The sequence below is a fragment of the Serinus canaria genome, chromosome Z (assembly GCF_022539315.1).
Source record: "Serinus canaria isolate serCan28SL12 chromosome Z, serCan2020, whole genome shotgun sequence".
NCBI classification, from domain to species: domain Eukaryota; kingdom Metazoa; phylum Chordata; class Aves; order Passeriformes; family Fringillidae; genus Serinus; species Serinus canaria.
Window position 1 is genome coordinate 33,167,582 of NC_066343.1, and position 14,901 is coordinate 33,182,482.

Genomic DNA, 14,901 nt, shown 5'->3' on the forward strand with positions numbered 1-14,901 from the left:
AATTATTGAAAATGTTATTTTTTCTTTGGCTGGTGATGAAGTCAAACATATTGAAGTCTTTCTCAACTGGCATTTTAAAAAATGTCTCTATCCTTTGCAGTTTGTGTTGAAGAGGCCAAACTCTCCTTACCTTATTGTCAAAACCAGTGTTTTGTGTCTTTTTAGTAAGATTATACATGTGAACGAGAGAAGTAGAATTTTGTCCAAAGGGACCAACAACTTCAGCAGATTGGAAACAGTCACAGCAATTCACAGTTTTAAAGTAAGCACATTCACATGCCACATCTTTTTTACCTTATTCCCCCTTGTTATCCATTTATGTATTTTGTGATGTAACTGTATGCAGTGTAGAGGTCCTCTCTGTGCATTTTTGCATCCTGCCTTTACATTCTTATTTGTTATAACAAAAATAAAACCAGAATTTGTATCTAGTATTTTCACAGGAGCTTATAAACCACATTCTGCAGCACTTCCTGATCAGTTGTAAGGATAGTTGTGGTCATGAAAAGGCTGCAGGATTTGGCCTATTAACTAATTCCACTGTAAATTAGTACATATGTTTTACTTACTTGGAAAACAAAGCTTCCCTTGAAATGCATTTTAAGGTCACCCGATTATCAGGCAAATACCAGTTTGCAGCCCTGAAAAACTCCCCTCTTCCTAATCAATTCATCTTGTTTTCACTGAGTCCCTCTGATTTTGCTCAGTGCTAGTTGGCTCAAATGCAAAAAAAAAAAAAAAAAACAAAAAAAACCAAAAAAAACAAAAAGGCCAGCGTATGATAATCTTTTTCCCCTATAAAATGAAACAACTAATAAAAATACACTATTTGGAGTCAGCTGAGAATACCTGTCCATGCAGCATACGTTTCAAGCAGAGCAGAGACCAAAAGCCAGCTGCATTTGGATTCTGTGGAGTCTAAACGTGGTTTTTATTTGGAGCTGTAACACGTGATTTTTGTTTGTTTGTATGTTTTGCTTTTCATTTTACACAACTAACTTTTAGAAAGAATTCTTGCAACTTCTTAGCTTCCCCTTAACGGCACAGATGGCTTTCCTCACCGCACTGGATTGCTCTGCCTGCCCCTAAGGCACAGCAATCACCTTTGACACCAACAACAGTAGGTAAAGCAGCAGAAGTTATGGCAAAATACGGCTTTTAGAGGGACGTGTTCATGCTGATGCTAGACGTGCAGCTAAAGTTTTTGCTCAGCTCCTTATTTACTCGTTCCTCTGCTGACAAGAGCCGGGGCGGAAAGTGATGGGTTTCCATGGAGAGCTGCGGGGTGGGGGCAAAAGGAGTTTAGAATCAAATTACACAAAACTAGGCAAAGACAGTGTCTGCTGCTCCCTGAATTTAGGCAAAGGCTCCGCTGAGCGCCTTGGTGGCGACAGGGATGAGGGGAACCCTTCCTGCAGCCGGGCGCACCGGTGCGCGCCCCTCACGGACGGGAGGGGCGGGCGGGCTGCGAAGCGCCGTCTCCCGGCACCGCGGCCGGGGCTCGGCGGCTCGTGGACCCGCTCGGGCGCCAGCCCGCGGCCAGGCGGCGGGGTTGTGTTGGGGCGAAGGAAGGGGGGCCGCGGCGGGTGCCCGCCCGGGCGGGGCGGGGCGGGGCCGGACGGGACGGGGCCCGGCGCGTCCCGCCCCGTGGGGGCGAGCGGCGGGCGGGGGCAGCGCGGTCGCTGCCGCCGGGGCGCAGCTGCCCGCCCGCCGCCGGGCGCTGTGTGCGCGCACGGGCCGCGCTCCTGCCTGCCCACGCACACACGGACACGCACACAACACGGACACGCACACACAGGCAGACAGAGACACGCACACACACACACGCCCGGCCGCCGTGCGCTGCGCATCCCGCGCCGCCGCTGCTGCCTGCCCGTCCCGCCGGGACGCGCTACTCGCGCTCTCCCGTGTTTCTCCGCGGGCGCCCAGGTGGCTGCGCCCCACGGCACTCCCGGCTCGGCCCGGCACGACTCGGCACGGCCCTGCGTGTATTCCCAGCCGGCGTCCCGCGGACGCGGAGCCGATGGCGCTGGGAGGAAGGATGCGCCTGAGCCGTGTCTGCTGCGTGTTCTACCAGCTGTGCGTGCTGTCAAGCGGGCTCGGCGCAGGTAAGTGCGCGCCTTTCGCGGGACGGGCCGAGCTCGGGGCGGCCTCCGCGCCCCGCCGGCTGACGGTGGCGGTACCTGGCCATTGTTAACCGCGCCCGCCCCCCGTAAGCGATGGGTGATCAGATAATGCGCGCCTTGGCTTGAGAGTGCACTGCTCAGCGCTGCTCTGTACGAGACCCGATTTCCACAAGCAGCCCTGTCATCTCTCCTGGCTGTGCTGTTCCTAGTGTGCAATGAATGTGTAAATAAAACTGTTTCCTGTCTCAGGCTAGTGGAGGTTGTGTGTACTCAGATCTTTGTAAACATAATGCTGGCATGCTGGACTTTGGTTGTATTGTGATGTAGCGTGTTTGGGATATGCAGACACCAGACGTTAGTGATTCTAATTCAGTTTCATTGTGAGAATGATCATCATACAGCATGTGCATGCAACTGCTACTTGTATGTGCAGCCATGGTGTGTGTGTGTGTATATTTGGCTGAACTTCAGGAGGCATAATGGGTCTTGTACATCATGCTGAGAAGAAGGTTGAAATTTTCAAATTTGTTCAGGTTTTTCCCAGCACTTTTTTTTTAGCTGTATGAAAATGTTGTTGCTTTGTCTAAATGATGAAGGGTTTATGCAACTTTCCTTGCATAGAGGTGGTGGTCAAAAGAAGAACATCCCTGATACTGGTACAAACACAACTTCTGCCCTGCTTGGGGTCCATTTCTCTCTGTGTTCTGCAAAATCTTGGTGTGTTCCAGATGCATCAAGAGAACAGACCCATCTAGCAGCTATTCCCATCTGCGTGTAAGGACAAGATGAAAGGAACAAATGAACCCCACTGTATTTTGTGTGGCATGCATGTTGGTCTAGGAGTCAGAAGGACTATCTTGTGGTGGGCAAAGGGGGAGCAGTTTTTAGCAGCCACTGGATGCTGTTCAGTGCTCCACTCATTTAAAGCATCTGCTGCATTTCCCACAGGTCTCCATGCTTCAGAAGAGACTGAGGAGTGGGAGATTGTCTTCCCTGCACTGTGGAGCCCAGGCCAGCAGGAGCCAACGGGTGGCAGTGGTGGTGGTGGGGGTTGCAACGTTGATCCCAGTAGTGGGAACCGAAGCAGCACTTTCAGTGCCCCAGTCACACCTAGCCCCGTGGCTGGCAGCTCCCGAGAGGTGCGTTCAGTCTCCTCCTCGGTGGATGGGCAGGCACAGGCTGTAGGGGAGGCAGCAGATGAAGAGGACACTGAGGATGAGTATGAGTCTCAAGAGTTTTACCACTGGTCCCCGCTGCCCCAGGGGTCTGGTGCTGCCTCTCAGTTGCCAACACCACCATCCCCCCCGCCACCACCTCCAGCAGAGGATGGAGAGGAAGTGCTGCTGAGGATCCCAGCTTTTGCTCGGGAACTATACCTGCTGCTCAAGAGGGACAGCCGCTTCCTGGCTCCGGGCTTTGCTGTGGAAGAGCGGCTTGGGGGTGAGGGCAAAAGTCCACCCAGTGCCACACAGTCACAGCCTGAGAGAGCTTGTTACTACAGTGGTGCTGTCCTCCGCTACCCGGGCTCCTTCGCCTCCTTCAGTACCTGTGGTGGACTGGTAAGATGACCTTGCATGCACCTGGCCTAGCACCCAGGTCTCCATCCAAGTCCCTGCTTCATCTATTGCTTTTCATTCCCATTCCTTTCGTAAGGTCTTCTTTCTTTTTTGGTAGCATCTTGGGTCCTACCTCTGTACTTAACCTGAAAAAATGTTCCTATCCATACTATTCTCCTAACATTTCTCAAATCCTGATTCTGCCTTTAGCCTGTACAATGGTGATATTATTTACCCTGTTTCCAGATACATACCTTTCTGGTTGTGGATCTCCACTTCTTACACCATCCTATCTTAAACTTTTCTCATCTCCATCCATAATTTTATCTTGCCTCCAATGTGTTCTGTAATTAGATACCTCCATGCTCTCTCTCCTTTATTTTTTCTGTCTCATCATCTCTCCTGCAGTCCATCTGTAATCTATTTGTTCTTCATTCTCATCCTGTATTCTGAAGTTATTTCCCTCATTTGAATTATCTTCCTTCTGCAGTTCAGTTTTCAAACTGTTCTGGTTTTTTTTTTTTATTTCTAGTACTATTTTACCAATGTCTCCTTTCTCCTTTTTGTTATTCCTTTGCTTTCACGTCTTTGGCCTTTTTTCTCTACCTCACAGCATCTCACATGTGATACCTGTATTGTACTTGTGGCAGGATCTTAAAAAAACAGTTATTGCTACTATTATTCTCATTTGGGGCCTTTATGTAGCATAATAAATGCACATTCCTGCAGCATTTAACAGAATTTAGAATAGAAAGAGTAATGATGCTGGAAAGGGTTAATATACTCCATAATCCTGGGGTTTGGGTGGAAATCACCATAACTGCATGATAGATTTTTCCTTGTATTTCTTTCTGAATTTGAACATCTAACTTGCTCCATTGCTGATTCATGAAGATGCACCTTTTTATTTGTATGGTCATGAAGGGAAACCAGGTAAAATGTGGAAATTTTGACTGCTTATTCATTTGCCTGTTTGAACTTATTGAAAAATCAACACAAACTGAAAATGGTGGATTGACACCAAATAAAATATTTGCCTGCACTCCTGCAGAGGGAAACCGCCAAGTATCACACAACTCTAAGTGGCTGGAATGTAATTATTGATATTTTGTCAGATTTTCTGAAGCAAGGTAGTAGAATTAATTGTGGAGAAAAATATTGAAAGTCAATTGATGGTGGTTTGAAAAGAATTGGGCACAAGAGTTTTGTGTTCATGAAAAGCATTTGATGTCTGTGCTCCTTCTTATTTTGAGAGTTTTACTTCCTTCTACGTTGTGTTAGGGTAAAATTAGGTGAGAAAATCTTTGTAAAGAAATTGGTGGAGATAATTATCACCTTTTTATTGTGTCTACTCAAAAGCCATGGACATCGTTGCATTTTGTAACACCTCTGATCTATTATATAAATTGATCCACTTTTTGGATAGATCCCAGATTTTAGAGAGCTCCATTAGTAATTTTTTGATTCTGTTAGACTTTACTATGAGTACCAGCTTATGCCAAAGCCTTTGGCCATCTAAGTGTGCATGTGCCCACATCATGTTTTCTATCGAGAAAATTACAGCTGAAACATAAAGTGTTCTGTGTATCTCAAATAAAATTGTCAACTGTTGTTGATGCTGACTAGTTTGTCATGATCCTCAACTGCACTGTTCTGTTCTTCCTGAGAGTGTTGCTGTGTCAGGCATAGTTAAAAAAAATTCACAGTGCTATTATGTCAAAGCTGTCATAACAAATCCTAAGCTATTTGTCATTCTTTATTCAGTCATTGCTTGGGCTCTATTACATAGTAAGTTGCTGAGTTTCCAAGAGTATTGAAAAAACATGCTAACATGAGTTGGATATTCCACCTTGTTTCATCTATGCCTGAATTTGAAAATAGAGCGAAGCCATATTTCAAACTACATTTTCTTTTTTTAACATGTAAAATAACATTGAAACTTGTCCCCAAAAATGTTTCATTGTAGTTACCAGAATTAGAATTTATTTTTTTCATTTTAAATATAAAGACATTTCAGAGAAAATATGAATGTCTTAGATACGCTCTCATTTCAAAGCCTTGCAGAGCTTGGGTTAGGTTTGGTAAGCTGTGTACACTTTGGAAAGTCAAATGTGGACTGATATGCAGCTTAGATTACACCATTCTGCTCTTCAGAAATAGCCTTTTAGTGAGTCTTTTTACTGACTGAAGAAATTAGCTGTAGTCTGACAGACAAGAGTGATTATGCCATTCAGGAGAAAGGGTGAAGGAGTTTGGCTGTCATATGCAGAGGAAGGTCATGCCTGGCAGTAGAGATGTATGGCTGTTGCTGTAGGACTAGTTTTGTCAAAAGATACTGCATCTTCAATAAATTAAAGAGAGGCCTTAGGTGAAATTGTTGTACCATCCACATAGGATGCTGGTATCAGTTCCAGTTCCTCAAGTCACAGAGACCTCATGTGCCAGTGATATTCAGGAAATAGGGGGAAAAAAGGTCTGTGTAGTAATCCACTTATGTACACAGAAAGAAGAACATTGCTGCAGATGTTAATGACCTTACCCTCTGAAGCTGAAATTTAGATGCTTTTTGAATATTTCACTGGTTGCATTTGTGTAAAGCATCAAATGCAACCAGTGAAATATTCAAAAAGCATACAGGACAACATTTAAGCTTCCCTATATTATTTCACAGTTCTTGAGAGCTTCAATAGTGTTTTTTTTCTAAAGCTGCTCATCAAGACCCAGTATGGAGGGGTAATAATAATAGTGCTCCTAATACATCATGAAAGTCATGCCAAAATACAAATGAGAAATGCAAGCTGTATTCACAGATAATTACTAACCAAATTCTGACTGCAAGCATTCAGCAGTGTCTCCATTCAGCCATTTAATCTTGACAATAACTCAGTGGTTATTTTCTAATGAATCTAAAGATTGGAGATACACATGGACTATCTAGAAACTTCATCATGATGACCGTGGTGCGATCTCAGAGCTCACATGATCAGTGGTGACAGTCCTCTCCAGCTCCTTGGTAAAACACTTCTGAATGCTTACATCTCTTTGAAGCTCACTGGGATTTACTCTGAGTACCTTTTGGGATTCTGCGCTGGTGCTCTGGGAAGATGACTAAGGAGAGGTTTCCAAGGATTCTCCCATCTGCATGCTGACTGCCTACTTCTTGTTCATGGCTAGCCAACTAACAGGATGTAAACAGTCCTGCTGATGCCACTGAGACTGTTCTTCTGAAAGCAATGAATTGAAGACCTGGCCCATTAATTATTTAAATGGTTGTTTCTTCTGTTTGCTTGTGTTCTGACATAATATTTGAAATAGGAAAAAATTGTGTCAAAGGTTATTGGACAGTTTTATTTGTGGCTCGAAATACATACATACATACATACACACACACACACATATATATATATATATATATGTTTATACATGGTGAATTTATACCATATAGCATGCAGTAGGAGAAATTTACTGTGGACTTAGAATTCAGAAATCAGACTGCTGGTTCTTTATCTACTGCTAGAATGAAAGTTGAAGTAGTCTCACTGCTTTTACCACAGAGTGCTGTAAATGTGGCAAATATATGCTTTATCCCCGATTAATTTCATTTCAAAAAGAGAGGTATGACTACAGTTTTTTTCTCAGTATTTAATTCCTTTGGTAGTTCTCTATGGCTGTATACTGACAGGCAGGGATTTCCCCGAAGTTTCTTCTTCTTTTCACTGAAGGAGTCTGCAATAAACAGAGAACAGCTATTTCTGTTTAGGCTGAGAAAGGATCTGAATGACTTTTTATTTCTAAAAGCAGTGGAGCCTGTTTAGACTTTCAGGAAGTGCAAATAGGACCAAATGTAGACACAGAGAAGGGACAGAACAATGCAGCTTCTTGCTGCTGTGCTGCTGCTGTTCATCTCAGCTTCTTGCAGGTTGTCTCTGGAGCTCAGCCTAATAAGGCAACATTGACATTTGGGTTAATTTACTGGAGAGAAGTTTTGAAGTTCATGTGATTTTCACTGGATCATAAGAAAGAGAATCAGGCAATAGCATATTTATAGTTCTGATGAATCTGTGTAAAATATAATTTGCAATTAAAAGTAATTTGCATTTTCACAGCGACTTGAGTTGGAACAAGTCTTAGCATATCTCCAGTCCAGGGAAGAGCTCTCCACAGAAGTGTGTGGTGCTGTTATTAGGTCTCATTTCCAGTGAGGTTTTTAAATGTTGGTTATTACAGGTTTTTAAATGTTAGATAGTTATAGTTCTATAGTAGACAAGTATTTCACTTAAACAGCCCTATCCAAAGCAATGCTGCCAGCATCATCAAAAGAATGGATGACAGTTGTTCTGTGCCATGCAGAAATGTGCCAAGTATCATTGGAGGACAGCATTTCAATGAATATTTCTAATTGTAATGTCCTACTTTTGCAACAAAACAAGTAAATAAAGATGTGAAAAATGTATGGGCCTTTGCTGGCCAAGGGAAGAGTTGTGTAGTGCTTCAGTAAGATTTGAAAAAAAACTGAAGCAGCTCTACAGGAAATGCATGGCTGTTTTTACTTCTGACACAAAGTTTGTGAAGATTAGTTTTGAAGATTAGTGTTAATAATTACTAGTAATTGAATGACACATGATGGATTAAAAATATTTAGACTTCTTAGGATATTCTAATTTCCCATGTCCCTTACATATAGGACACTAGAGCTCTAGAAAACTGGAATTATTATTTTTACCTCTTATTGTTATTATTACCTCTCCACTGAAGACAGTCTAACTTTGTAGCTTGTCTCAGAACAAGCAAAATGAAATTGGAATGAACAATAGTAATAAAATCCATTAAGAAGTTTACGTTTTCCTACAATTCTGCACACAATAATTTTTGGGGATAGGATTCAGCCGAAGAAAAAGCTGAATCTGTGTTTTGACATCTTTCTTCCTAGACAGGGATTTTAACCATAATGTTTCAACACTTTTATATGGGAAAAATCCTGGTGAATTTATTGTTACACTTCCTTGTGATTCCTGCAATGAGAGTAGTGCCTGATACGGCAAGTATACTTGAATTTTTGGACAGTTCTAACAGTTTTGGACAGCGGTACTGAGCTTCTTCCTTTTGGTTGCACAGCTTTCAGTGGCAGTGCAATACTTAACCTGCTGGAACTCCTTTCCTGGCATAGGATCTGGTGGGTTGAGGATGAATAGGCTGTTTGCATGTGGTGTGAGTAATGAGTCTGTTTGCTGTGTGGTGGACAGTCAAGCTAAAGTCTTGCTTTTGTGAGTATCCCTGCTTTTGTCCGCCTCTGGAAGCAGGTGGTCAGAACAACCCCTACATTTGGGCTTCATCCATTGCCCTGGGAAGCTGTGCTATTACAGGCTGTGAGCTCCCCCTGTAAGGCTCTGAGACTTAAATAGACTTCTTGCTTCGATCAGGCTGGAATGCAACTACCCCATTACACATCCTGAATCGTACAGTACCCACATGCAAGCTGAAATAGGTTAAATACCCAGTCTTTTGTCAACCAAATGTAGTGCCCCTTCCTCCCCACCTCAGTGACCCTTGCAGTTACACATCCGTATTGAGTAACTTCCACACCAGATGCTCTCCAAAAGAAATTTGAGACAATTACAGCTTCTTTTATGCTGGTGGTAAGCATTAGAAAACAGAGATCACCAACAATTTTTCATAAAAGGGTAAAAAAAAGAGAATGTTAGCAGTCTTTTTGGTCCATATGATACATACATGCTGAAGTTTGACATTGCAGAAGGAGGATTATAAAATTCAATAGGATTATCCTACAGGCTGCCAGGATGAAATTAAGTACAAACTCTCTCCTATTCACCCAGCTTCCTGGGATCCTTAAATGAAGGGAGAACAAATAGAAGCAGTCTGCCTACTGTTTCGTTATGAGTTTGTTAGAGAAAGTAAACTTTACTGAGAAGGACAGAAGTAAATATGTGAATGAGGGTACTCCATGAGTATCCCATACTGAGAATTCACAGATTCAACAAGATTTGCTTTGTTGACTCTAAAATGTGCCTTATTTGTGTTTTAAACATGCTTAAGTGGGTAATATAAAATTTGTGATCAGTGTAAATTGGTGAGCAAGGTGGGGCATGACTGGTAACATTAGAACTGAAAACAGCTTTGCTCTGTTACGAAAGTGTATTGAGTCTTTTTTTCTCTCAGAACAAAAAAAAAAACCAAAACAAACATCCCTGGGAAGATAAAGTGTTGGACAAAAAATTAGTGCTTTCTACCTCCCCATAAAGTTGGAGAACCAATGTGATGCCGTAGTCCTCCTGGATGAATGAAGTCTTTCAGTGTCTGTGTTGAAACTCATCTGGGTTTTTCCTACTGGATTTACATGACAGTGGAAGGTGTGAAAGCGGAGGGCAGCCAGCCCTGTAGGAAGTCTGGTTTCCAACAGGACAAAACAAGTTGTTTACATGAGGTTACTACAGCATGGTTAGGCAGATGCACATCTGCCTCATTTTTGCCTCCAGCTAAAGTTTAGCTGCTGTGTTTGTAATTTCTCTATTTAAATCTCTTTATTAAAATATGACCTTGAAAATCTGATGAAGCCGAGCTCAGCACACAGTAGAAAAGCCTAAGAAAAGTAAAATGGAATAAGTGATTGTGGCCAGTTGAAATAACTAGCATATATGCACAAGAAAAACACTATTAACACTATTAACAAACTTGCTGAACAGGAAGTTAATTGCAAACAGAACTATTAAATCTAGGTTGTGGGGGGGGGAGGGTTGTTTTGTTTTCTTTCTTTCTTTCTTACTTTCTTGCTTTCTTCTTTCTTTCTTCTGGAGATGGTATCCCTTTAAAATTTTATTACTGTCATTAAGTGCCATAAACCAACAAAGATCTGCTTAAAGATAAAGGAATAAGCCCTCTTTGTTTCTGTTTTTCCTCCTGGGTTCTGCTGCTGCAGTCTGTTGCTGTTCTTCTTCATCTTTCTGGATGAAACGTCTTTTGGTTAGATTTTTGTTCTGTGTATCTGAGACTTCATCCCAAATCCTAAGAAGGATAAGTCTTCTAAACATTGGAACAGTATTGTTAATGTAAAGCTGAAAGATTTAGAAAATCAGGTTTGACTTAGGTCAAGACTACCTTTGAACTGTAACAATCTCTGTTTCCTTTAATATTAAACACTGTCACATAGTATGTGAGATTTTGGGCCACCATGTCTCAGACCATGTGGTAATGACTCCTTTCTTCTAAAAGCTTTCCTACAATGATGCAGGTGCTCTATCCTTAGACAGGTTTGATTTGTGATTCCAGTCCTGCTTATAACAGCCTGCTTTCTTCCTAAAGTGCCTGGTTTCAGTACAAATGCTTCCTTTGCAGTATATTTCTGAGGGATAATTAGAAATTAGAAATATGCTATCTCGAGAGTGGCTTCATTTAAAGAAAAAAAAATAGATTGCTGTGCATCACCCAGATCTTTACCTATTGTAATGAACGTATAAAATTATCAAGGTTATTTTTCAAGATAGAGAAGTGAGATGGTAAATCAGAAAATCTGGGTGATTCCGTTAATTAAATTAGTAAATTAATGATATTTTGGCCTCCTAATTTGATGTTAACTGCTTTAAAAAGAAAAGGCAGACCACAGAGTGTCTTCCAGCTACAAATGGTAACGTTAGTGAAACCAACAGTTTTTTCAGAACATGTATCCCTGGCTTATATATCTCATGTATCTGCCAATTGTTTCTTCACTAGCAAATGAACCAGGATTTTTAAAAGAACCAAATGTTCTCCATGTTGCAACCCTTGTAATAGTGTGTTACAAGGACTGTTCTTTGTCTTTCTTTTCAAAATGTTTTCTTGCAGGAGTGGAGATTATTTTGATTGTTAATGTTGGATGTGACAGGGGAAAAAAGAGCAGCATCTATGATCTCCATGCTAAATAAGATAAAAATAGGGGGAGCTGGGAAACAGAGAAAAAAAACCAAGAGGAAGCATTAGGTGTTCAAGCTGTGGTATTGATGGAAGATGAGAATATTCAGGAGGAGTCTGTGAAAAGCAGTGGTCATGTAGAAGTAGTATTCAAATGGTGAACATACCTCTGCTATGTGATGAGGAGAACTCATCACATAGCAAAGAAAGGAGTGAGACAAAGCGATTTGGACTTGTGGCAGAATGAGGCATTTGCAGCTGCTTTTCTGTGGAGTGTGTGCCCCTCCTTGGTTTACTCAGATCTCTCAGCTGACTTCAGGGATATAGCAGGAGGGCTGGTTGGTTTCTCCTTGCAGACAAGTTGAGGAAATAGTGGGAAATACACCAAGCATGAGCATCTGTCTTATATTGCAGATCCAGACAGTAGTTGGTCAAATTTTTATAAACCAATAGCCCAAAACATCTTTATTAATTTTAAGATCAGATGTGCATCTGCAATGCATTAGCAGTTCAGTTAGCCTTTTGTTGTTAACATGTCATTGCCTGGACAATCTTGTCTTCTTCGGTTGTTTTTTCTTAATTGTTTTTAATATGCCATCATAAATGAGCAATAGGTATTATTTGGAAGTGAAAGAATGAAGAATATTTCTAGTGTTAATTTTAGAAGAATTGATTTAGAATGAGAAATCAATCTCCTAACATTAGCTGCTAATAATACATACATCTGCATGTAAGTGAAAAGAGGTGAAATTTTTTTGGAAGCCTGTGCTGTTGAATGTTTTTCTTGGGTCTACCAGCACTTCAGTCAGAATTATTTTCTGAATGAGTTTTGCATCCAAAAATGTAGAAATGTGCCCAAAAGTGACTTGTGAAGTGATTTAGTTTCTGTGTGATTATCTTCCAACAATTGCATATGCTTGTTTTATGATCTCAGCTGTGCTACCTTAAGTTCTCATTAGATGTCAGAAGTTTAACTGGGTCAAGTCAGGGCAAGCTTATTTAGATAGCAGCAAGTTAAGGAAAATACAGATATTTCTGCACATGATGTTAATTCATCTGGGGACAACTTTTCATGCTTCAGTGCAAAGTAGATGTCCTGCTCTGGCCCTCTGTGCTTCAGGGGATGCTGGGTGGAAGAAATGCCCAAGTGATAGCTACAGCCATTATAGTTATGCCATCTTTTATATAAAATGCTAAACTATGCTTCAGATGTGCTTACAATTTGGAGTGCTCTTTTTTTTTCTTTTTTGCTTGTTTGTTTTTGGTTTTGGGTTTGTTTGTTTGTTGTTGGTTGGGTGGGTTTTTTTTGTTTTTTTTTTTTTCCCGATTTGCCTGGCATTTGGATTACAACCCTGAAAACTCAAATGAAGCTCTGATTCAAGGCATGTGTGAAGTACTTTGGTTTTCTTCTGGAACTGGGACACAGGAGATAAAAGGGACATCATGAGGGACTCATATTGTCTTAATATTTAATTGTGGTCTTAATTTTCTTTTGAAAAATGCTCTTGAACATGAAGCTCTCTGTATGTGTTTCTGTTGTAAACTGCGTGTGAAACTCTTCTAATTTGCACAACTTTTGAAACCTGAGAATTGACAGTCTTGAAAGTTAGGAGACAGGAAGTTGCTTAGGTGATTTTGTGTCTAAATAAGAGATTGCCAATCTCTTTTGTCTCTTTGTGACCTCAATGGACCTCACCTCAAATATTTATTTAGAAATACATGAGGGTGGTGAATGAGTTTAAAGTAGAAGAGGATTTATAGTGTAAAATGGATGCAATTAGGCATATAAAAGCTTTGTTTTCCAGTTTCTGACTGATAGTCCTAGCATGTTTCCCTTTTTCTGCCTGGTTATTTGTTTCTTCTATAGTAACCTATCTAAGGAAGCATAATAATAATAACAGCACATTTCCTGGATGTCTCTTTAGGTTGGATTGTTTCATGGTTTGGTTTTTTTTTTTTTTTCCATCTAAATCATTTACATGGGAAATAATGGAAGGAAATAATTCCTTTCCTTTGTATTTCATATAGGGTAATAAATCCTTTGCTTATTTCATATAAGCAACTTTGTTTGGAAGTGACCAGTCAGCCTGATGGTACTTGGTTCAAGATGCTAATGTCAAAACTCCATTCTGATCACCATTTGTGTTCTTACACGCATAAAATCAAGCCCTTTAGCTTAAAAGAAAAACCTTAATCCAAATTTATATTTCTTCTTTCAGTTTAAATAATAATTCTTGAAGAATAATTACATACTGTACCTTCTGTCCTAAGGATAGCAGAGCTTTAGTTTCTTAGTGCAAGAAAAGGTAAATTGATTTTTTTTTCCCCTCAGAAAGGGAGTGTAGGGTCTAGGTTTAAAAGTTAAAAGCAAAAATCCTGCATAGATTCGGAAAAAAAAAAAAGAATTTCAATTAGGAGTCATAGAAGACTATCACTTCTATGTATTTTCAATTTTTTAAAACCATGATGTGGGAGTCTTGTTTATTTCTCTTAAAGCTGTCTGGTTTGGATTAATGTAATTCTAGGCAGAGATATAAAAACCCCATGCATAACTTTATTTTATAGAAGGACTAACTTTATTTGTTGAATTGTAGTTCTATACCTATAAATATATTTTATTTTCCTTTCTTGAATTACTGTTTTCCACAGTTAGTAATTTTGGCAAATTGCATATTTGAGTGAAACTGAGTTTCATGGAGTGTTGCCTTGAATTAAATAATGTTTAATAATAGGAATAATAGGAGCAGTTCAGCCTCTCTGTCAGAAAAAACCCAAGATAATGGAGTCGTGGATGGATATTTCAGTGAGGATTAACAGAGATTCAATTTCTCTATGGACAATCATGGGTGGGTTTTGGAACTGGGCCACATCCTTCTGTGGCTACCGTGAAAGCACATGGGTTTGAACAATGGTAGCTCATTGTTCTGCACTATTTAAGTGTTTTACACGGATGAATCAATTTAAACTTGAATCTTTTGTGCTGGTCATCTTGGTACTAGTCTAGGTGTTTTATCTAATGCAGATTAGAGTTGTTGGTATTTCCTGTTTAACCTCCTGCATGGGACTCGGTGTAGAATGCTTAGTGCTCATCCTTTGAGTATTATTATATTTTTCCTCCATAAAATACCATTTCAGATTCTGATGGGATAAAATCCAGGCTTGCTCTAAAGAAATGGATTTAATGCTGTTTCATTAGCTAAAGGTACAGCACTTTGATTCATACTCCATTGGCATGGTTTTTAGTCTTGCCACAAGAATTGCTGAAGTTACTCATATTACACCAAAATGTTCTAAAGGAACATCTTTATGAGCACTGA

At 40.6% G+C, this 14,901-nt stretch overlaps 1 protein-coding gene across 2 annotated transcripts in view; it reads left to right on the plus strand.

The window, feature by feature from the left end:
• The first annotated feature begins 1,915 nt into the window (after window positions 1–1,915).
• The window catches only part of ADAMTS19 (ADAM metallopeptidase with thrombospondin type 1 motif 19), a 128,168-nt gene continuing 115,182 nt past the window's right edge, over window positions 1,916–14,901 (plus strand). The window contains exons 1-2 of one of the 2 annotated variants that reach the window (XM_050987221.1): window positions 1,916–2,108; window positions 3,075–3,685. In XM_050987221.1, coding sequence (XP_050843178.1) covers window positions 2,024–2,108; window positions 3,075–3,685 — 696 coding nt within the window. In that variant the 5' untranslated portion in view covers window positions 1,916–2,023. The remainder of the gene's footprint in view (window positions 2,109–3,074; window positions 3,686–14,901) is intronic. The other variant, XM_030237556.2, reaches the window with a different exon arrangement.